Source organism: Chrysochloris asiatica, unplaced genomic scaffold (genome assembly GCF_000296735.1).
Source record: "Chrysochloris asiatica unplaced genomic scaffold, ChrAsi1.0 scaffold00091, whole genome shotgun sequence".
NCBI lineage: Eukaryota > Metazoa > Chordata > Mammalia > Afrosoricida > Chrysochloridae > Chrysochloris > Chrysochloris asiatica.
This window is the reverse complement of record NW_006408609.1, coordinates 2392119-2416470: the sequence shown is the minus strand read 5'-3', so window position 1 is coordinate 2416470 and position 24352 is coordinate 2392119. Positions and strand designations below refer to the sequence as shown.

The 24352-nt window shown below is 36.2% G+C and overlaps 1 protein-coding gene across 3 annotated transcripts in view; it reads right to left on the bottom strand.

Annotated features, from left to right (window-relative positions):
- The window catches only part of ROBO1 (roundabout, axon guidance receptor, homolog 1 (Drosophila)), a 1434915-nt gene that overhangs the window by 91057 nt on the left and 1319506 nt on the right, over positions 1 to 24352 (bottom strand). For all 3 annotated transcript variants that reach the window (XM_006866438.1, XM_006866439.1, XM_006866440.1), the window contains exons 10-17: positions 23384 to 23589; positions 21760 to 21841; positions 21410 to 21578; positions 21141 to 21307; positions 13582 to 13703; positions 12456 to 12687; positions 10387 to 10508; positions 4476 to 4647 (exon numbers count right to left, since the gene is read on the bottom strand). In XM_006866438.1, the coding sequence (XP_006866500.1) occupies positions 4476 to 4647; positions 10387 to 10508; positions 12456 to 12687; positions 13582 to 13703; positions 21141 to 21307; positions 21410 to 21578; positions 21760 to 21841; positions 23384 to 23589 (1272 nt within the window). The remainder of the gene's footprint in view (positions 1 to 4475; positions 4648 to 10386; positions 10509 to 12455; positions 12688 to 13581; positions 13704 to 21140; positions 21308 to 21409; positions 21579 to 21759; positions 21842 to 23383; positions 23590 to 24352) is intronic.

The following is a 24352-nucleotide window of genomic DNA, read 5'->3' as shown; positions in this document are numbered from 1 at the left end:
GGCTGGAAATGTAAAGGTAAACATTTTGCAGCAAAAGGAGGGGAGTGGATGATTTTGCAGTCCAGGAGTGGAGGTCCCTGGGACCATCAAGGGAGAAGAGCGGAGTGCAGGACCTCACCCAGAGAAACAGTGATGCCAGAGATGGAGACAGGACGGATGATGTGGAGAGATGGAGCGGCTGGGGACTCTAGACCCAGAGAGGGAGAGGGGCTGTGTGTTGACGACAGAGGGGCAGGCTTGCAGGGTTATACCCTTTGGTTGGCTGATGATTCATGGAGGGGATTGCAACTATGGCAATGAAACGATATACAATAGGGTGAATGTAAAGCTAATGTTCTCCCATGTAAACTATCACATAATTCACAATAAAACATTTTAAAAAAAAGCAAAAACATAGTTTGACTAGGTCTCAAGGTTATAAATCTACAAAGATTAAATTAGTGAAGTTCACTCGCTAAAAAAATAAAATAAAATAAATATGACCTGCTACAGATATAAGAAACATTAAATATGTAAGTGAATTATCTGGTGTTATACATAGTCAAAAAGCTTATACATAATAATAAAAAAAAAAAGGCTAATGTTTTCTGATACCTGTTTCAACTCAAGACTGAAAAGCTGATGAATTATATGGTCATTAAAATTAACTTATTTTATATTTATGTGTGAAACCTGCTTAGATATTCATCAAGTCACACAGAACAGTCTGCAAAATATTTGTAAAAACTGGAAGCAGTTGCTGTATCATCAAACCAGTATCCTACTTTGTTGGCATTGAGTGCTGCCAACTCCAAGGATGCCCAATGGGCAGAATTCCCATTTCTGTCTGCAGTTTGAATGTTCTTCCCCCATAACATCTGGTAAAACAAGAAGGTGTTTGCCCATTTCATTAAGATTTGTGCATTCTTACAGTTGTTAAGTCATCTGACTTTGAAAATATTCTGTGACTAGAACCTGTTTTCAGAATAAAAACATTTACTCCGGTCCAAGAATACATTTTTCCCCCAGTTAAATAACTGGTATAATTTAATACATACAAATAGCTTTTTCTTTAAAAACAAACCAAAAAAGCCCACCTATACAAAAGAAACCCTCAGCTCATTACAATCCAGTCAATTCTGACTCATAGAGTAGAACTGTCCCATAGGGTTTCCAAGGCTGTAATCTTTAAAAAAGCTGACTGCCACATCTTACTCCTAAACAGTGGCTGGTTAGAATAGGCAACTGATCAAATAGCAGCTGAGGGCTATATCACTGTGCCATCATTATTTATTTTCTTATTAAATCACATCAAATCCTGATAAAACAACAGGCAGGAAAAATAAGCAACATTCAGTGACTAGATCTGCCTAAAGAAAACAGCAACCTTGTCAATGGAAAATTGTTAGATTTCTAGTCATAGTGTATGTGTACGTATATGTGCGTGCATGTATATATATACACTTTATTTGTTTTTATCTTGAACAGAATTCCAGATTTCGTGCTATGGAAGGTGAAAGCTAAAAGACCTATTTTCACAGGCAGTCACCTGCCTTCAAGCGTTTGTTGACTGAAAGTTTTATTTCATGTTCCAGGCTCTTTTTTCTCTGGTTATCTTAAGAGCACTTTGTCCTCTGAAAGTTCACCAAGCAGACCTATTATTTTTTCCCTAATACACCCTTTGTATCTGCTAGGTTTATAGATTTCATGGCTATTTGTGCAAGGTTAAGTTGGGTAGCTTGAGAGTTTATGGAGACAGCCAATAGAGGTTCCACGCAAGCAACCAGATGGGCTTAACAGAATAAAGTGCAGTGTGACTAATGAATTAAAACGGCCACTCTATTTCTCAGTCTTTGTCTCACTGCAGCTGAGGCTATATTAAGATATGGAAAACTAGAACACATTTATGATTTAAAGAAAACCACTTTGACCTTCAAATCCCACGATTTTAATCTTAAAGTAAATAAAATTATAGATGGTCCCTCTCCAATTCATCTTCTAAAAATTAGGACAAAATATCATATGTTAAAAAAAATAGGTCAGTGATATCGAAAGTAAATAAGATTATCACAATTTAACTTAAAAATTGAATTTTAATAAATTAATACTGGCATTTCACAAAAAGGAACATATATTAGACAAACAACTACACCCCTAATATAGATTCTTTCCCTCTCTCTATACCCTACACAGCACTGTAACAGATGAATCAAGCAACTTATTTACCAAAGTTTTAATTTTGTATGGCTTGGATTTTTTCAATAAATGTAATTCTGTTTCTGATCTACAATTATACCAGGGAGCTTTTTTTTTTGTTTTAAAAACTGTAAGCATAATCCCTTTTTAAAAAATGTGACAACCATGAACGATAAACCCAAATAAATTCTGACCCACAGTTCTCCACTAAAGGTTTCAATGGACCTCTCCTAGAATAGAGTCATAGCTGGGAGGTAGTTCCCTAGCTGGTGACTTCATGTTGTAGTGTCCATATTTATCTATCTGGAATCACATGAATGAGTTCTGGGTAGAGTTCTATGTAGCATTTCTAGACTTGCATTATTCAACCTTCCCACACACTGTGGGTTTTCCTCTCATCTGTTCTGCTCCCCAGGGTGATGCTTGGAAGCCTCAATGTATTCTAAGTTTATGATCTTTAATAACTACATGAAACAAAGTCCTTCTCCACAACCACTGCACTTCTGTGGATCTTATTGAGTTAAGCCACAGAAATTTTGCAAGTGCATGTTTTAGAGCAAATAGCATTAACTTAACAATGGAACTTCAATAATCGTTTTCAAAAGGAATGTAAAAGTTCTTTATGAAAAGCAACAAAATTTATACAAAGCCAAATGTTTCTTAATTTTATTGTGAAATAATTTCTAGAATGTATCATCAAGATTATCAACATATGAAAACAAAATACTACGTACTGATTGTGAGTATAAAGATTTAAACACTTGATTCTTTTCCATAATTTACCAACTGGATACAAAATGTTACTAATGCTTAACTTCTGATGTGGAACACACAGCAACAAGTGGAATAGATGAAATTCTCAACATCTTACGTAATTCTTTCACATTTTAAACACTACCTCTTTAATATCTGACCTCCCTGACTTGTCATTTAAAATAGTCATTTATTATTATTTTCAGATTTTATAATGACTTATAAATTTGTATTTTATGTTCATACTATATTGCCCATAGTGAAGTGTAATAAGGGCTTCCATGTCAAGTTTTTTATTGTTTAATAAGTGCATCTAACCAGTTTTGAAGCACACATTATATTTAACTTTCCATGTAATTAATATGTACCATATTTCAAGAAAGAAGCTCTGGCAGCGTAGTGATTACAACTCAGGCTGTGAACCACCGCAAGGTCAGCACTTCGAAACTACCAGCTGTTCCGCGGGAGAAAGATGAGGCTTTCTGCTCCCATAAAGATTTACAGCCTTGGAAAGGGTACCCTGTACAGGGTCGCTATGGGTCGGAACCAACTCCACGGCAAACAACAACAACATATTTCAAGAGTCCTGGTGTGATGCTGTAGGATAATCACTGGATTGCTAACTGCAAGGTTGGCAGTTCAAACCCACCAAATGCTCCTTGGAAACCCTAAACAGGGTCACTATGAGTCGGAATAAATTTGACAGCACTTAATAACATATTTTAATGCTCCCTGATACCTCAATCTACCTTTTGCTATAAAAATCAATTACTATTTAAGTAGGCACTAAATGAGACTCTAAGGAGCTCTGGTAGTGTAGTGATTATGAATTGGGCTGTGAACCACAAGGTCAGCAGTTTGAAACTACCAGCTGCTCCACGGGAGAAAGATGAGGCTTTCTGCTCCCATAAAGATTTATAGCCTCGGAAACCCTGTACAGAGTTGCTATGGGTTGGAACCGACTCAATAGCACTTAACAACAACAACAAATGAGACTCTGACATGCTGGTGTGGCACTGTAGGATAAACACTGTACTGCTAACCACAAGGCTGGTGGTTCAAGCCCACCAGTCACCCCTTGGAAATCCTAGACAGGGTTGCTACAAAACAGAATCAACTCAACAACACTTAACCACAACACCAACAAATGAGACTGTAAATTGCATACTGCAACCAACTTCCAATACCTAAAGTTACAAATGGAAGGTTTTTTGTTTTGTGTTTAACCCAAACAGCTGTGAGTTCCATGAGGATGCAGACAACATCCTTCTTTCTTGGTGATGTATTTTGGTGCTCAAGAAATAGCATTTGCTGAATAAATGATGCAGAAAAATTTTTTTTATAGAACAGGACTGGATTGACACTATATGTTGATTGCCTTTTGCTTGCAATATTCCTTAAAATGTATGCATCCGTTAGCTGAAGTTCAGTTGTGATTTTCTATTGTTATAAAGCTAATACCCATCACTGCTGTAGCTCAGTTACATACAAACAAAGAAAAGCAGGACACAGACTGACCGTCACACAGGATCTGTGTTGACACTCACCTAACTGGATGAACTGTGGCTCGCTCTTCACCCCAGGTCCAGCCCCTGTGCTGGCTGCCACTTCCACACTGTATCGGATCCCTGGAACCAGAGATGGAATGACCACAGAAAAGGTGGAACCATCTACAGATTTGTTTATATGATATCGGGTTTCATTGCCCAGACACCAAACCTGTAGGAAAACCACAAATGTTCAGCTGGTAAATCATCTAAATTCATATAAAAATCATCTTAGTATTGTAGTTTCAAACCTAGACGATCATGAACCTACCATAGGAGGTTTCAAGTTATTTTTCCCTACAATCTAGTCCTGAGAAGACTTTTCCATTCAAATCTAGTGTGTGAAATAGTGTCAAGACTCCTCTATACTTTCTCTAAAAAATATGGTACATTTACATGTAACAAAACATTTGTCATGTCAACATTCCTCATATGTACAGTTTACTGACATTTGTTAGGTTTGTGTTGTTCAGTCATCACCCTTAACGAACATGAACATTCAGTGTCCCCTAAGCCATGATTCCCCTTCAGCCTCTCGCTTTTGTCCATTAGTAAACATTGGTCTCTATACTTTAAAGGCTCCTAAGTATGGCACTGTAAGATCAGCACTGGGCTGCGAACCACAAGGTTGGCAGTTCAAACCCACCAGCTACTCCTTGGAAACCCAATACGGGGTCACTATGAGTCAGAACAGACTCAACAGCAATTAACAACAACATGTGCTAAGTCTATAACACAATGTAAACTTTCTCTTACAGTTTAAACTTACTATCAGCCCATATCATTAGTTCCTTTCTTTATTTTTAACACTAAAATTATTTGCCAAAGTTAAAAAAGGACCTTGCAGAAAGCTGGGTGTATCAAATTAATAAAAAATAACTTGCTGTGTGTTGCCAATTCCAACTCATAGTGACCCTGTAAAAGGTTTCCCAAGGCTTTAACTGTTTTCAGGAGTAGAAAGCCTCCATGTATGTTACTGAAGACTAATTACTAGTGTCACTTAAAGACAAAATCAGAGTGTTAACTTTCTCATTTATGATAGTTTAACAATCCATATAACTGAGAAAAACTATTTCTCATTCAACAATCGCATTCTGACTATGGGCTCAGTATGATGTGAAATCAACAGGTATCAAAGATGAATCACACCTGAGTGATTTACTTCAACAGTTCTTGTATAAAAGTGTTTGGTTCCGTCACTGCCACATCACCTTTTATTCAGAACTGAGAAGCAACTAATTAAAAGTGAAAAAGAGCATCTTAATAAAGTATCTTGTATAAATATGACTCATAAAAATATAACTGAACTCAAAGACTAAGAATCATGCTACAGTTCTCTTCAGTCTCTGGAATGTTGTTTAACTGTTAAAAATGAGAAAACTGACACTATGATCTTGTCTTTAAGTGAGAACATAATTAATCTTCAACAACATACCTGGAGGCTTTCTACTCTGCAAACATTGAAAGCCTTGGAAACCCTATACAAGGTCATGCTGAGTGAGTTGGAACTGACTAGAGAGCATACACCACCAGCAATAGCCAATAACATGCTTGAGATCATAAAGAATAAAAATATGTATTTGACTTAAAAAGAAAACATTTTCTAATAAAGTTGTCATATATCTCATTAACTTTAGTAATGAACTTTTATGGGAAACTGTTGTTCAGGGTATTGTAATTTTTAACTACACTATAAACCTTATTTCAAAGATCAGCAGATGATTATTTAATAAGTAAGTGATTGCAACGTTCAAGGATCTGGAAATGTTGCATGTCAGTATAGGACTCAATTTCTGGCTCAGAGTTAGCGAAACATGGTCCTTGTTCTTTATGATTTCTTTGAAGACCTTCAATTAAACTATCATCTAAATAAATACTAACAGAAAATGGACTTGAAAATAAAATCTAAGCATACTGGTGCCTTCTATCATTTTAATTTTTTTTTTCTTTCAAAGTAAGTATCATTTCAATAGCTCTTCAATGCATGACACCTGCAAGTGGCAGGCTCTAAACTAGCATCTGACCATTTGGAAATAAAGATTCCTTTGTAAGCCACCACCCCCTCCCCAATTACATAACGCAGCTGAAGTGGAGCCACAAACTGATTTTGTACCAGTCAATCAGGTTCTGAAAGGCATTTTATTATTTTAAATTGACCATGAAGTTAAGTGAAATCCACCTTTTCACATTTCTTCTGGAAAGAAATGAGTTCTGACTCCGGGGAAAATGCCTATATTACACAACTTTGCTTGAGCACTGAGACATCAGCTCATTTTAAATCCTTAAAAACTTCTATAATAGTCCTATTTTTCTGGATTGGACTATAGCATCCTGTTTCTTACCAGTACTGAAATAACCTTAAAACTCATGAGACAGTACTTAAGAACTATAAAGATTTCTTACCTTCTTCATTTGTTGAATTATAATGCAAAATCTCACAGGAAATACCTTAAAACAACAACAACAGTGTATCTGTGACAATGTTTTAAAGGAATATATATGGTTGTGGTAGTGGTGTGCTGTGCAGTCAGTTCCAACTCACAGTGACCCTGCATAGGGTTTCTGCGGTTGTAAATCTTTATGGGAGCAGGAAGCCCCATCTTTGTCCTGCAAAGCAGCTGGTAGTTTTGAACTTCTGATCTTGAGGTTATCAGCCCGATTTGTAACCACCAGAGCATGTGTTCTCTTTCTTCCTCTCCCCTCTCTCTCTATATATGAGTCCTGGTGTGGTGCTATGGGTTAATGGGTTAATGGGTTAATGGACTGGACTGCAGTCAGTTTGAACTGCAAAGTATGTTCACTAGCTGCTCCTCAGAAACCCTATACAGGGTTGTTATGAGTCAGAACTGACTCAACGGCACTTAACAACAGCAACCATATATATATATATATATATATATGTACATAAATATACATATATACACACACACATATATATATATATACATTTCTTGGAATCCCTATACAGGGTCAAACTGACTCAATGTCAAAAATACATATTTTTGTTGCTGTTAAGTGCTGATTCCAACCCATAGCAATATATATATATGTGTGTGTGTGTGTGTGTGTGTGTGTGTGTGTGTATGTGTATCACTGGTGTGGCACTGTAGGCTAATGTGCTAGACTGCAAAGTCAGTTTGAACTGCAAAGGTCAGCGGTTCAAGCTCACCAGCTGCTCCTCAGAAACCCTATACAGGGTTGCTATGGGTTGGAACAGACTCGATGGCAACTAACAACAATAATCATTTAAATTATTATACACAAATTTCATAAAGAGATATTTACTTTGTTTTTAGAAAGCCATTTAAAAATAAACTATGTAATAGCAAATTCAAGCATCTGCTTTTCCAGTATTTCACTGCTGTCAAATCGTTTCCATCTCACAGAGACCCTATAGGAAATAGTAATACTGCCCCGCAGGATTCCCAAACTGCAAATCTTTATGGAAGCAGACTACCTACCACACTGGTGATTTTGAAACACTGATTTTTCTGTTAGCATCCAAGCGTTTTAATCACTGCAAGACTAGGACTCCCAGATCTGGTTACTATATAAAGTCATTTGATGCTCAAAAGATCATCTAAGGCCTTTATTTGGTTTTTAACTACAAGGTTGGTAGTTGGAATCCACCAGATGCTCCAAAGAAGAAAGATGTGGCAGTGTGTTTCTGTAAAGAATGTTTCCTTAGAAACCTTTTGGGCACTTCTATTCTGTTCTATAGGACTATGAGTCAGAATCGACTCAATGGCTAGGGTGGTTTAACAAGGCATCACATCAGGATCACCTAAAAATATTTATCAAAATATATAAGCTTGGGCCCTTTGTCAGGTCTACTGAATCCATATCTCGGGGGAGGGGGATGGTGGCTGGGGATCTGTACTTTAAAAGCGTTTCCACTAGTGATTCTGATGTAATGAATTAACAATCACTGGTATCTACTATAATACGTAGATAAAAATACAATAAAGTATTACTAGTTTTCGATCAGTCATTACAATTCAAATTATTTACATAAAGGGAATTATCTAATATTATAATTTAGCAAGTAATTAGAAAAATATGCACACATTGTGTCATATGTGCCAATATCTACAGAAGTATATGGCTTGCCACAAAGATTCTCCAAGATGCAGTGTGATTAAATAAGCTGTTGTTGTTAGTACTATTGAGTCAGTTCTGAATCGATCTTGTATAAGATTTCCAAGGAGAGCCTGGTGGGTTTGAACTGCTGACCTTGTGGTTAGTAGTCTAGTACTTACTCTACAGTGTCACATCAGGACTCCAGAGTAGAACAAAAATACAGATCAGATATTTTTTCTATTGAATTTTTTTTTCTGATTCAAACCTATCAATTACTTAACGATCACAGTTCACAAAGAGTGCTATAATGCAAATTTAACGATAGGGTATAATCAAATGCATTGTTTTGACTAAATCTTATGGCGCTGAGTCTTACAGTACCCTGCCTTGACTGTAAATATTTGCTTAAGGTAAATCTAGGGAAGACCTGCTCTCTGTTTATAGAACCTTGTTATTATTGTTGTTTAGTGCTGTTGATTCAGTTCTGACTCATACTGACCCTGTGTAGGGTTTTCAAGAAGTTGCTGGTGAGTTTGAACCACCGACCTTGTGGTTCAAACCAATCTTGAGGTCCAGTGCTTTATCCCACAGTACCACACCAAGATTCCAATCATTGAATAGAGTTGGTCATTTAACAGGTAAAATGTTTATTCAGACAGCATTAAATCACTTGGCAATCCATCATATATTTTAAAACTATATACATACCAAAATTTGTCATCTAATTTCTTCAAAGGTATGAAATTTTGTTTAAAGATTAAAGGTTTTCAGAAAAAAATACTAAGACATACATATTGAATTATTTTTCCAACTTCACCCTAAAGTTCTAAAGGTTCAAAGAAATGAAAAAAAAAAAAAGAAGGAAAGCAGGAAGGAAAATTTAATAGACTACAAATCACAGCCAGTTCCATAGGACAAAGAATCACACAAGACAGATTTAAGCTAAGTTTTGGGCAAATAAAGATTTTCAATGTTAATGTACATTTGCTTATACAAAATGATATGCGTCTACATGTTTTGTGAACACGTCGATTTTCCCTTTAAAATTATTTTGTTTAACATGAACTTGGTGGTGGTGGTAGTGATGGTGTGCCTTCAACTTCAAGTTGGGATCGACTCGTAGAGACCATGTATAGGGTTTCCGAGTCTGTAAGTCTTTTTAAAAGCCCCATCTTTCTTCTGAGGAGTGGCTGGTAGATTCATCGGTTAACGCCCAAACACATAACAACGATGACCTTATTAACAAAATATTCTTCCACAATCATTATATAAGCAGGAAGAAGTCATTTTTGGATGTGTTTGGCAAAATAGATCTCACCAAAAATTTTGCTGTTCCACCCAGTCTTAAGTATATAATTCAGTGACTATGTTCAACAGGCTATATAACTGCCCCTACTATTCATCTCCAAGGAGTCCTGGCATGCAACTGTAGGATAAGCACTGGACTGCTAACCACAAGGTTGGCAGTACAAACACACCAGCTGCTCCCTGTTGTTGTTAGATGCCATTGAGTCAGTACCAACTCAGCGACCTTATGCACAGCACAATGAAACACTGCCCTATCCTGGGCCAACCTCAGTATTGTTGCCACTCTTGAGCCCATTGATGCTGCCACTTGGCCATGCCATCTCGCTGAGAGTCTGCCTGGAAACCGTATATAGTACCACTATGAGTGGGAACTGACTCAAAGCAATTTTCAAAAGAATTTTAAAAGTTAATTCTACATGATAACCAGCAGATGGCGCCAGATATCCATGAAAAAAATTCATCCTTTTTAATTTTTTTCGTTTTGTTGTGTTTGTTCATCTATATATTACTATGCATGCATTACCTTATACTCTTGGACCAATCCATTTTGAGTGTCCTCTGGAGGGGGCTGCCAAGTTACAAGTATTGCAGTTCCATTTCCATCGTTCTTGGACACAGTTACACCTTGGGGTGGGGCACTGGGTGCTATTAAATCGTTGTAAAGAAGATTATTTGTGTGTTAGAGAACATTGTAAGTAGATATTTAGCATTTAACACTAACAAGAGCCATATAAATACCAGTGAATGTTTCAAAAATGTATTTCATCCAAGTCTGAAGAGTCCTAGTAACTTAAGTTTTTTTCTCAATATTGCTAACTCATTGCTATTATTTTTCCATACTAAAATTATACAGATTATCTCTACCAAATACATCATGAAAAATTCTATTTTCTCTATTCTGTAATCTCAGTCTTATATGCTCTCTAAAAACATTCAAAAGTTTGAAGCTGAATGCGGATCATTCCTGAGAGTAGCCATGGTCTGGTCTATCATTTAAAAAATCAAAATGATAAAAAACATTTGATGGAAAATTCTTCATTGTGTTGTTTTTACAAGTTTAGTTGTGACATGTAACCGTTTGCGTTTATGTGAATATTCGTTTCTAATTTTTAATTACAGTATCATCAAGCATCCTGGCCCAGAACTGAGGGGTCTAAGGAGATGAGATGCTAAATGCTAAATTCATTTAAAATGTCATGGGTAAATCACAGCAAGTAGCTCACATAATTAAAAAATCTGTTATTAAAAATAAATAAATAATTACAAAATAATGAATGGGAAAGCAAGCAGATAATCAAAAATTTCATCTTCAAATGTGAAAATAATTACTAAGAATAAGTACTGCACTCTTAATCACAATGTAGGCAGTTCAAGCCTACCACCCTACTCCATGGGAGAAATAGGAGGCTGTATGCGTCCATTAAAAAGTACAGTCTGGCGTTTCAGGTTAACGGCTGGAATGCAAAGTCAGTTTGAACCATAAAGTGGGCAGTTCAAGCTCACCAACTTCTCCCCGAAACCCCATACAGGGTCACTATGAGTCAGCACTGACTTGACGGAACTTAACAACAACAACGTAAGTTAGAATGGACTTAATGGCAGTGGATTTGGTTTTTTTTGGAAGAACCATCTCCTATATGCCACACAGCAATGCAATGATCACATTGGCACATTTTTATGTAGGTTGCTTTTAAAGCAAGTCAAGTATGAGGGAGCTTTACAAAGTCTGTGGAAAATTAGAATTCAGAGAAAATGAAGTTTTATTATGAACTTTTGAAGTCCCCTCATATTATAACAAGGAGCTCTGGTAGTGTAGTGGTTACAAATCAGGCTGCTAACCTCAGAGTCAGTAGTTTGAAACTACCAGCTGTTCCGTGGGAGAATGATGAGGCTTTTTGCTCCCGTAAAGATTTACAACCTTGGAAATCCTGTACAGAGTCGCTATGAGTCAAAACCGACTCCACGGCACATAACAACAACAACAACATATTATATACTATTTTGATTTTTTTTTTGTAATTTATCTAATGAAACAAGTATCATATCAAAATATAAGGGCCACTCTCAAGTCAGTGAACCTTATATTTGGTAAGATATTTGTTCCATTAGAAAAATTACCAAAATATCAAATTGTTGTAATGTGAGGGGACTATCAAGTCAGTGGAGTCCTGGTGTGGCGCTGTGGGTTAATGCGCCACACTGCAAAGCCATTTGAACTGTAAGGTTGACAGTTCAAGCTCACCAGCTGCTCCTCGGAAACCCTATACAGGGTTGCTATGGATCGGAACTGACTCGACGGCACATAACAACAACAACATCAAGTTAGTGGAGTTCTGGTGTAGCACTATGTATGGGTTAATGTGCTGAACTGCAAAGTGGGTTTGAGCCTCAAAGTCAGTGGTTCATGTTCACCAATCATTCTTCCAAAACCCTATACAGGGTCCCTATGGGTTATAATCGACTTGTCAGCACTTGCAACAACAATATCAAGTCAGTTAATGCCAATATCAACACTTCAACAATTTAAAATCAGGTGCAGAGACTAACAAATATTCTGCAACACACAGGAATCACATACTTCATGATACTTGCCTTCTTCTAGGGTTTTGGCGAATTTAATTTCACTATCTGCTCCTTGAAATTCATTAAAGAAAGGGCGTGCTTTAATTTCATAGTTGGCCCCCTTTTTCAGCTCAGGAATAACCACACTGTTTTTGGTCGGGGTCCTCACTTCAAAAACTAACCACTCTGATTCGCCATGGCTGGCTCCAGATGGTCGATAGAGAATCTTATATCCTTGAATATACTGAGACTGTTGGTCCACCTATTAGATGACAAAAATGCAGTCACTTACAGTATGTTTTTATGGCTTCATTATAAAATAATGAAAATTAAATTTGACAAAACACAAAATCTGATGTCTGGTTTTAACCTACATTACTCTAGTTCGTATAAAGGAGAATTTTTTTAAAAAGTATCTTTCATCAGCTGTTTATTGTTTTCAGTTTATAAGGTGTTTGCTATAATATTCTGTTACTCTTTTGCTTCTTGCGGAAATGTGAAACATCACAGTGGTTCAGTGATGTCATCAAGAGATACGCCGCTCTGGGGATAGGGAGGAACATGTATTTTACTACTTTCTGATTGAAATAGCCTTTTGAAAACTCTTTAGAAATATATCTATGTTTCACATCTTCATAGGTTAATGATCATATCATAAGTTATGTATTCCTAGTGAATATTTTGTGTTGTTTTCCTTTCAGACAGGTAAAGTTCAGTAATGTCACATAATAGAAAACAGACACTGCATTGAAACTTTTGTTTAAAGTCAGTTGAGAATTACTATAATAAATAATGTCTATATTATGGTTATTATTGGTGGAGAAGTGGTCAACAGTGTTGAATTTATTAAGCTATATGAAAGAGCCCTAGTGACACAACAGTTAAGCACTAAACTGTTAACTAGAAAAGATGGCAGTTCAAACCCATTCAGAAGCTCTATGGAAGACAAGGCTTGGCCATCTGCTCTTGTAAAGACTATATGTTAGCAAATCCTATGAGGCATTCCTACTCACATGACGTCACTATGCGTCCCAATTAACTGGACTGTAATAAATACATATAACATACATTAAATATACTGTTTTTCAATGCTGTTACTGATATCACCTGCTTATTAAAACTGGGATCAAATAAGGCAGCATTAATAATTACTCACGGTCCAATGCACTTCGATTGAAGAGGAAGAAAGGATGGTAGGATTGTGGAGGTGCAGGACCACATTTCCCAGCTCTCGCTGAACCTGCTTGTGATCCACCCCCTGGCTTGTTGGTGGAACATCTGTGACAATTCAAGAAGACTGCATCAGATGCTACCCAATGTTACTTACTGTCTGGAATAAAAGCATGGTTAAACAAATCCTTTCATCCAGAGCACCACCGAGAAAGATAAATATTGGGACTATGAAGCCAAACTGTGATGCAGAATAAAACAGAAACAATTTAACCTTCTGATGAGAATCAGAAGAGCAGAGACACAGAGAGATAAAAAGAACAAAGGGCACATAGAAAGCAAAAAAGAGCAGGAGGCAAACAGCATCACTGAATGGCTCCTCCTACCATATAATTCTTTGCTGAGAATGAGCTAGCTTCTGCTAGGCTTTTTCAGTTTATTTTAACCTTCTGTAGTGAACCAAACTATACCAGAAAGAAATGATCCAGAAATCACATTCAGAGTAGATGGACAATGAAAAGAATGAAGACATAAGAGTAAAAGACAAGTATACAAAGAAAGCATACACTTTATACCTTATAATATGGATCCAGATATCTTTCCCACTAATGTATGTAATACATTAGTGGTTACAATGGTTAGAAGAATACCGAAGCTACTCAAAAGCAATACAATGAATTAGATCCATGAGAACAGAGTACCTTAACATCTAAGTATATTTAACTGATGATGGTTTTGTTTAGTTAGTACATTACAGTAAAGATGGTTTCATACAGAATTCTCTCTTGCAAGCACTTCAATGTTTTAGAAAGGAGACATAGAATACCATAAGCATTAAACTGTTACTAGTATTAATTTGTCCTGTACTTTTCCCCCCAAAGCAGTAGTTTTGTTAAATGCACTAAGCTTATACTTAGCAAAAAATACCAATATCTAAAGACGTTTTTTAAACATAAATGTTTTATTTTCTTTATATTTACAAGGAACTTAGGGTGAGAAAGAGAAGGAAATAAATAATTATTAGCCTCAAGAATTCTTCCCAGAATATGAATATGGAACATAATGTTTTGATTATTAAGAAACTCATGAACAGCAAGAATAAGAATTTTTGTTTTCTTAATGATTAAACATCTTCAAAGAATTGACTTTACATACAAAGCATAAACACAAACACGAATACAGACATAGCTTATTTTATTGCATTTTGCTTTACTGCACTTCACAATTACTGTATTTGCTTTTACAAATAGAAGGTTTGTGGCAACCCTGTGTCCAGCAAGTTTTTCTAACAGCATGTGTTCATTTAATGTCTGTGTCACATTTTTGTATTTCTCCTAATATTTCACACTTTTTCATAGTGCTGTTGCATGTTTAGACTATACAAGACTACAACACAGAGTAAACGTAACTTTTATATGCACTGGGAAACAAGCAAACAAAATTGTGTGACTTGTTTAATTGTGTTATCAGTTTTGTTGCAGTGGTGTGAAACTGAACACAGAGTATCTCCCAGGTATGCCTGTATTGAAAATGAGGCTAGTAAGTATCAAATGGAGTTCAGGGAAAGTAAGCAAATGAAAGAGATGACAGAACAAAAGTGCTATTAAAGCACGGTTTGATGTTATAGTTCGGAACATATAAAAGTTCATGGAATGATGCAGTTAAAAGATAAAGGAATTTTTCCATGAAACTCCTTTGTATAGATACTGAGTCTATAAATTTTCAAATAAGCAAAATGAGAAAAAAAAAAAAAAGTGAGGGCAGATATTAGCTCAGCTCATATTTTATCATCCTTAGAATTATCTCTGGCTAATACTTGTCCTAGAGAAACCTACATGTATTATCATAGCTGTGTAGCTCTGTAGATTAAGCATTGTACTGCTAACTGCAAGGTTGGTGATTCAAACACATTAGACATACCTCAGAAACTCTATGTACGGTTGCTACAAGTTGGAACTGACTCAAAGACACTTAAAAACACAACAACACACATAGGAAGCAACTGATTGTCATCTTTCCATCCCTTTTGTCTCTTAGGCATCATTCCCTTCCCTACTGATCTCAATTGTTCCTATGACTTTTTTGACCATCTGGCTGCAGTTTAATAGTGAAGTCACTGGAATAAGGCAGATTTGTACATGAGTCCAAATTCTGCAACTTAAAAACCATGTGACACTGAGGCAATTTTGAAAAACTCTTCATTGTTCGGATTCCTCATCTGTCATATGATAATGCTAATAGCAGCTACTTCTGAGAATTGCTGTGGTTAAGTATGTTCTGGTATCACACATGATGCTGAACAGGTTTTAGCAGGCTTCAAGAGTAAGACAGACTAAGAAGAAAGGCCTGGAGATTGGCTTTTAAAATATCAAACAATGGAAACCCTGTGGATGTCAACAGTTTCATTTGGCGTGCATGGAGTTGCCATTAGCCGAGGGTTGACTGGATAGCACCTAACAACAACAACTGCAAATTTAAAGTGCTTCTCTTGAGGTAGAAACTGTATCTTAATTTTTGTTGACTCAAATAACTTGCAAAGTATCATACATACAGAATGTGCTTAGTAAACATTTATAGAAACACATTCATTATATTAGTTTCTATTCAAATTTTCTCATATGTGCACTCTTTGATCCTCAGAGACTCTTCTGACTTTCAGAAAGTATATTCAAACAAAGAAATATGCATTTTTAAGGATTACTGTCATGATCAGCACCTCAATCTCTAATTTCTGGATAATGAAAGAACTGCCAATCCCTTCAAAAAAAATGCTACAATTCTATTACAAACATTTTGGCAATAGAGTATTGTTTTGGAAATTTTCACATTAGAGAGAAACGTAATATATGCCTCATAATAGAGTACCAAAATCCACCAAATTGATAGTTTACTATTTTCCTTTTGCTCACCTTCCCCTGAATGTAATATGATAATTTATAAGGCCTTTCCCAAATTCTGTTTTAGATTTGTACAAAAACTCAGATATTGTCCTATGCAGCTGCTTCCTCAATATTGAAATTCTCTGTACATAATCTCTGAGAAAATTTCATTATTTAAACTAGGATCTCATTATCAATAATGCACACATTCTATACATTTTATATCTATGCATATATTTAAAAATAGGGCTCAAGGGCACAGTTGGACTTGATGTTAATTAATAATACTGTTGGAAATTACAATAATCACCAACATTTTGGCAGTGACACCATCCCAGTACTCGCTAACCACTCATCTCATCTTCCTTGTACGATTGTTCTTCAAAAAGTTTGTGGGAAAATGGAATGAAGAGATAATGGGATTTTCCACAAACTGTTTGAAGCACTCTAGTATTAATAAATCCTGTCTTTAGGAAAGTACCTATTAATTATTCTGAGACAGTACTCTAATTCTAGTTGTGACTTAGGTAGCATAATGGTTAAGCACTCAGCTGCTAACCTAAAGGTCAGAGGTTCAAATATACAAGGGGCTCAGAAGGATCAAAGACTTTTTGATCTGTTTTCATAGATTCCAGCCTGGGAAACCCTATGGGACAGACTGCATACTATCAGACTCTAGGGATGCTATGAGTCAGAATTGACTTGGTGGCAAGTAATAACAATAACGCTCCTGTTGTGGTAACCTGGGCCTCGAGTCTGTGCATGTTAAACATCTGATTCCATTTTATGCGTCAGAATCTCCACTTGGGGAAGACTCTTGTGTAACTCAGTTTCAGAAATAGTTTTAGGCATTATGTCTACTCCCTTATGAGTTTATTTCCAACCAACCTTTCCCTGGCTTTTACTCATACCGCTTCTACATAATGTTACCTTCCAGTTGAATTATTTTCCAGGTGCTTTCCCAAGCTCCTGTCCTGGCCAATTTTAGCTTGACTTTCAGCTGGGCTTCACAGTATCTCAAAAGTCGTCTAAGACAGACAATGAAACCTGCCTCAACGCTAATTCTATTCCTTGGTCCTACTCTTTATCTGAAGTTAAAATAAGCATACCTCTTCCATGTGACACTCTTTTGTATTTTACAAATATACGTCAAGTTTATTCCAATTGTATATTTATTGGGCTACACATGCCAGGATCCTTGAACTTCGTTTCCTAAGATGCAATTTCAGCCTTTCATGTAGACCCACTAACTATCCTCACTGGATTCCTGTAGGTTTCTTAGAAGTCTCACAAGTCTATCTGAAAACAAAACCTCAAAACAGGTCATATTCATAATCTGACCAGGGATGCAGGTGGGATACATGGGTAGATTACTTGATCCAGACACAATTCTGCTAAGACCAGCACAGACTACATTTATTGTTTTGGCAACCACATCACTAGATTGGCATAGATAGGTGTTTTAGTTGACTTCGAACTGTAAAGTCTACAAACCCCAACAAAATTAATTTAATTTTTGTACAATCCGGAAATATAAGCATTTTAGTCCCATTTTACAGGTAAAACTGAGGCTCAGATGGACTATTATATTTTTTCACAAATAATGCACACATTATTTGCATCAATATATGGTAATTTGTTCAAGACCAGATAGAAGGTTGAGAGCCTGCAATTAAAATTCTTTCATTTCTCAATTTCAAGCAATTTTGCTATATTTGCACTCTTCAATTGAAATTGATTCATTTGTGAATCCATGTCAACAGAAGTGTGTCACTAAAGGATCAGCAACAGACTGTGAACCACATGGTTGGTAGTTCAAAACCACCAGATGCTCCTTGTAAACCCTATACAGGGTTGCTATGAGTCGGAACAGAATCAATGGCACTTAATAACATTCTACTAGCTATGCATGTATAAAAGTAAGTTCACTTAAATAAGAATACTTTAGTAAATTTATTTTTAGATAAAATTTTAAATACTTCTAACTTGAAAATGAACAGATATACTACAAAATAACATATGAATATATGACAGAATAGTGTTAAACAGTAATCATTCATAAAGTTTCAGAGTCCATTGGATAGAGACCACTGCAGTGAGGACAAAAGATTTAGATTCATTTTACAGCTGTCACAGTTTCTGCATTCTTTACAAATGCGTATCTAATATTGAAAACCTCAAACTGCCCTAAGGCAGACTCCAAGAATATTAAAGCTCCTGGTGAGGTGACTCATAATAGCAAATATAGGCATTGGGGTGTGTTAAATTCACAGAGTGAGAAACAGACATGGGCATGTTCTACAACTCAGCTTTCTTTCATTGTGAATTCTGAAAGTGGTCCCCTAAAGATTGTTTATATTCTTTCTGGAGAAGACAAAACATGCAATACGGCTGAACAGACCCTCCCCACAAACAGAAAAAGAGTAATTTAAATCTTTCTGTAATTTGTGTGCAACATGTTTCTATCTTAATAATTATGTTACAAATATTCCTTTGGAAAAATGTCACTCAAGATTGAGACAATATGATCCCTCTGTATGCTGAGAAAAAAATTTTATATTTCCAGTCAATTCTTTCAAGAAGTATCTTTATTAGACTAAACAAGCATATTAATAACAATGACAGCATATTCATAAAAATGGAAAGGCTGATTCAAATGAATCTCTTTTTTCAATATATGTATTTCTATTTTTTAAGAAAATAGGGTGAACAAAAGGATAGACTGTTGTTAAGTGCCATCGAGTGGGTTCCGACCCACAGCGACCCTGCATAGGGTTTCCGAGAAGCATCTGATGAGCTTGAACCGCCAACCCTGCAGTTCAAATGGCTTTGCAGTCTGGCGCATTAACCCACAGCACCACACCAGGAGATAAAAATCTGTCTCTTGAAAGCTAAAAAGAATTTCTACTTACACATCATAATAACAAAGAGCATCCAACTCTGGAGCAACAGTGCTCTGTGGGTAGATCCATGGACAAAGACACAGGCTGAACAGGTATGGGAAGAAGAGTGGGAATATACCCACAAATACAGAAGAGTTTGACAGAGGATATTTGTGCATGGGGATTTACTTTGCTGCAAACAGACCTAGGAATGTGATGGAGCATACAGGGGGCAAAATTATGACAAGTTGTTAGGTATTACCAAACATCTTACAACAATGAGCTGCTGGATCTAGGGGTTCAGGAACATAGTCTCGGGAGACAGTATGGGCAACTGGCATAACCGAGTCCACAAAGAGAATGTTCTACATCCTACTTTGGTGAATAGAGTATGGGATATTAAAAGCTCATGAGCAGCCATCTAAGGTGCAACTATTGGTCTCTCTATGTGCAGGAGAGAGAAGACTGATGAAAACTGAAAATGCTTGGAATTAACTAGTCCAATAGACCAACGGAGCAAATGAACATTAGTCACCACAACTCTGAAACCAAAAGAAATAGATGGTGGCCAGCTACCATTACCAGTAGCTCTAAAAAGGATGACATTAAAAGGTCCCAGGTAGTGTGGCAGAAAATGCAGAACAAAACTCAAAATTATTAAAATAATAATAATTAAAAAAAAAGACAAGACTCACTGGTTTCAATGACTGGAGGAACCCAAAACTGTGGCCTTCGATCACCCCTCAGGTCTGGAATGGAACTCACCGTTTTACCCAATTTCAGTCAAGCAATTGATAGGTATATGCTGTTGTAATTATGTGCCATTCAGTTAGTTCCGACTCATAGCAACCTGTATAGGGTTTCCAAGTAGCAGCTGGTGGGTTTTAACTGCCGACCTTGTGGTTTACATATAGTCCAGTGCTGATCTTACAATGCAGTCCAGTAGTTCACCTATAGTACTGATCCTACAGCATCACACAGGAGTCCTAAAGATTTACAACCTAAGAAACTATTCAGTGTTGATATAAGTCAGAACCAACTTGATAACACTTAACAACAGTAGCAAGAATCTTATCCTGCTGTGCTTATAATTGTTGTTGCTGTTGTTAAGTGCCCTAGAGTCAGTTCCAATCCATAGCAGCTGGTGAACTGAAACCACGGACCATGTGGTTCAAATCAAATTTAAAGTCCAGAGCATTAACCCACAGCACCACACCAGGACTTCAAAATAATGAACACTATACACCCATACAGTACTATATTTAAATATCAAGAAATTTAATATGATACATATAATCATACAATATTTTTGTCTCTGAATTTTTTATTTTATAAAATTAGAAACTTTTTGTTGTTTTTTTTTCCCTTACTCATCTTATCTTTGGTGAGTGAGGTGGCTCTGTAGTATAAGCACTGGCCTGCTAACCCCATGGTCTGTAGTTTAGGCCCTACCAATTACTCTCTACCAGTCATTCTGCAGGAGAAAGATTAGGGTTTTTGCTACTACAAAGATTTACCATCTCAGAAACTCTATATAGTGTCACTATGAGTCAGAACCCACTTGATAACACTTAACAGTATCAACAACAATCTTATCTTGCTGTGCTTAGTGCAGAAACCAACAATGTTTGTAATCACTGTATGTATCTGTGTATTAAAAAAGAATTGGATGACAGTTCTATATTAAACATACAACCCTAGCAAGAAGTACAAATTATTTGCCTGTAAAATCGTACCACCTAAGTTTAAGTAGGTATCACAAGGTTAAGTAAATCAATATTTACCTTGTGTTTTCACTGGATCTGATATCTGGCTTGGATCACTAATTCCATATGCATTAGCTGCCCTCACAAGGAAAAGGTAAATCGCATTAGGTTTGAGTCCTTTAATGGCAAATGTTTCTGTTTTCACATTCTCTGCTACGGTCTGCCAGCTGCTACCAGATGCATGGCTAAGAATAGATATATAAGATAGAACATGCTTATTTAATCGTATGAAAAAAGATAAATGTAAAAAAAGAAAGATTAGCAAGGGAAAATTATTTTCACTTTACCTGAAGGCTTCTATTATGTAAGATGTTGGAGTAGCACCTGAATTCAAATTTGGTTGCCATGACAATGCTACTGTATTTCTGCTGACATCTGTAACTTCAGGTTTTGAGGGAGCACTAGGGATTAAATTTGGGTCAGTGGGTCTTGGAGGCTGAACTGGAACTCCAAATTCTAATAAAGGAGAAAAAGGTGGAATAAAAGAATGTTTACACATACACAGTAGGCATATAAATTAGACATTAAGACATTGAATGAATACTTACTTAGACATTAAGACATCGAATGAATCAATTTACTGTAAGTAAACAATACCACCTGAAGCTTTACTTTAAGGTAAAATTTTCTAACTTACCTTGTACTTCTATGTATGCACTCCATGTTGCTTCACCACTAGGGGTGGATGCAATGCAGGTGTATCGACCAGTGTCACCCAGCTGAGAAGACAGAAGGAATAAATATTTGGAACAATCAAGAGCTCACTGGGCTGGAAAAGCAATTACAGGTTTGTATATGGTCCATGAATATAGATAACTGCATTAAAATTCTCTAACTAGAAATGTCCTCTTAATTGAATATATTTCTATTGAATGTGAAGGGAAAAAAATACATGAAGATGGAAAACAATTCTACATATGTATTCGCATTATATAATATAAATACTAATACTTAGTAACAACATAATATTGTCAGTGTCAGGGGCAACAGACAAATTACTAGGATATGTAACTCTCTAAACTCTAAAGAATAATTTTGGCTAATCTTTACATTTAAGTCACATTGTGAGACCATTGAATTTTAGCCAACGGCTAAATTGGGACCCTGTATAAAGACCCTGTATAAGGTTTCCGAGGAGCTGCTGGTGAGCCTGAAATGCCCATCTTGTGGTTCAAACCAACCTTGCAGTCCATCACATTAACCCGCAGTGCCACACTAGTACTGAGATAACCAAACATTTATAGAAAAAGGATAGAAATGAAAATATTTCTTTTGAAAGTATTCACTCTTCTCACTTTTTTTTTAACCTGCAACTTAAAAGTTTATGCTTAGTAATTTATCTTTAATAAAGTTGAAATGAACATTCTCCCTGTAAAGGATGAATGCCAGAAAATAAATAACAGGTCAAAACACAACTTTAAAATCAGCAGCAGCATAATATATACATATAAGCTTCAAAGATAGTAGTTCTATCTTCAGGCAATATTAGATAAACCAAGAATGTTATCATCTTGTTCTGGCAATTGGAATAACAAAGTCACAATAGTTGTCACACAAAGTACAGCATAATAACTTTTGCAACACACTGAGTGAACTGTTATGCTGATCCAAATTCTAAAGATGCCACCCAAAATAAGCAATAAAGCAATGGAAAAGTATGCATATTGCTGTCAAGACTATTATTTCATATGCTCCTTGAGATGTCTAATCTTTACCTAAAAAGAGAAAGGAACACAAACAGCACAACAGGTATGGGAAATAAGCTCAGGGAAGTCAAATTTCCAAATTGTTTCATGAACCTGTGGGCCTTTCATCATTTAATGGTCTGAGAAAATGTAAATACTCAATGTATACACTCCTTTATACTTTTTGCTTATAGTTACTGCATTCTGGAATTGCAAACTGCTGACCCAAATATTCACAAGAATTGTTTAAGTGCAATGAACACAAATGGTACTGGAAAATTTCTTTGAAAAATGCCTTATGGAATGACTGCATCATACGGCTTAATCTACTTCCCTCAATTAATATGTCTTCTTATTATTCATATAAAACCTTAAATTATTTGGCATGGCTAAATTATGAATCAAAGCATCTTAAACATACCTAAAGGAATGTCTCAGAGAATAAATAATCAAATTAAAAATATATACTGTTATTTAGCATTTCATTAATACTAAAATCTGAGATTTCAACACTAGTTGCTAGAGGCAAAAACAAAGTAGAACAAAATGGGAAGCCCAGGGTGGCATTTCAGTTACCTTAGCGTATCTAATCTGCAGCACACCAGTCTCCAGTTGTTTGATTCGAGAATCTTGGGTTGAAACAAGGACTCCATCCTTTCTCCATAGGATCGCGGGTACTGGACTGCCTGTGGCCACACAGCTGAGGACTAAAGTGCCATCCACTGCCACAGTCTGATTCACAGGACCTTGTCGAATGACTGGGGGAGGCCGGTCTGCAATCACTGCCAGAAGAAACAACAGGAAATAGGTTTCTGCAACTGGAAGCAATTTTCTAATCATCCAAGCAACAGCAGTTGCTTTAGGCTTTGAAACAAACTAAAGATAATTAAACGAGTAATTAAAGTGGGAGGCATGCATTATTCAGAATGCATTTATATGATGTACTGATTCTGAATATTACAATGAGACACAATGTACTCCTTTCAAACAATCAACTACCAGCTGAATCTACTACATTGTCAAAGAACCTGTTGAGAAACGATGTAAGGATTATGAACTGGGAAGTAGATGTATAGCTGTGTGAAATGGAAAGCTTTTTTTTTTTTTTAAACTTTTAAATATGAAACAAAACCAAAAACATCCACACTCATTTATCCCAAAGAAACATATGAAAACAATTGTAATAAATTAACAAAAAGCAACCTGCAACTGTTTTGTGTCAAGCACACAAAATGATAGTACCATGCCAACATGTTTGACAAGCTTAAGCATACAAAGGTACTCTGGACTTGTATAATTTACAACTCATTGTAACTGAGTTCCCTACTTTCTTTTCACCTTGGGATTCTTTATATGGGGGAAAAAAAAAAAAAAAGCAGATGGGAATTACTTTAATTAGCTTAACCTCAAGGTCAGCAGCTCAAAACTACCAACTGTTCTGTGGGAGAAAGATGAGCCTTTCTGCTCCTGTAAAGATTTATAGCCTCGGAAACCCTATCCAGGGTTGCTATGAGTTGGAACTGATTCTAAGGCACACCACCACCA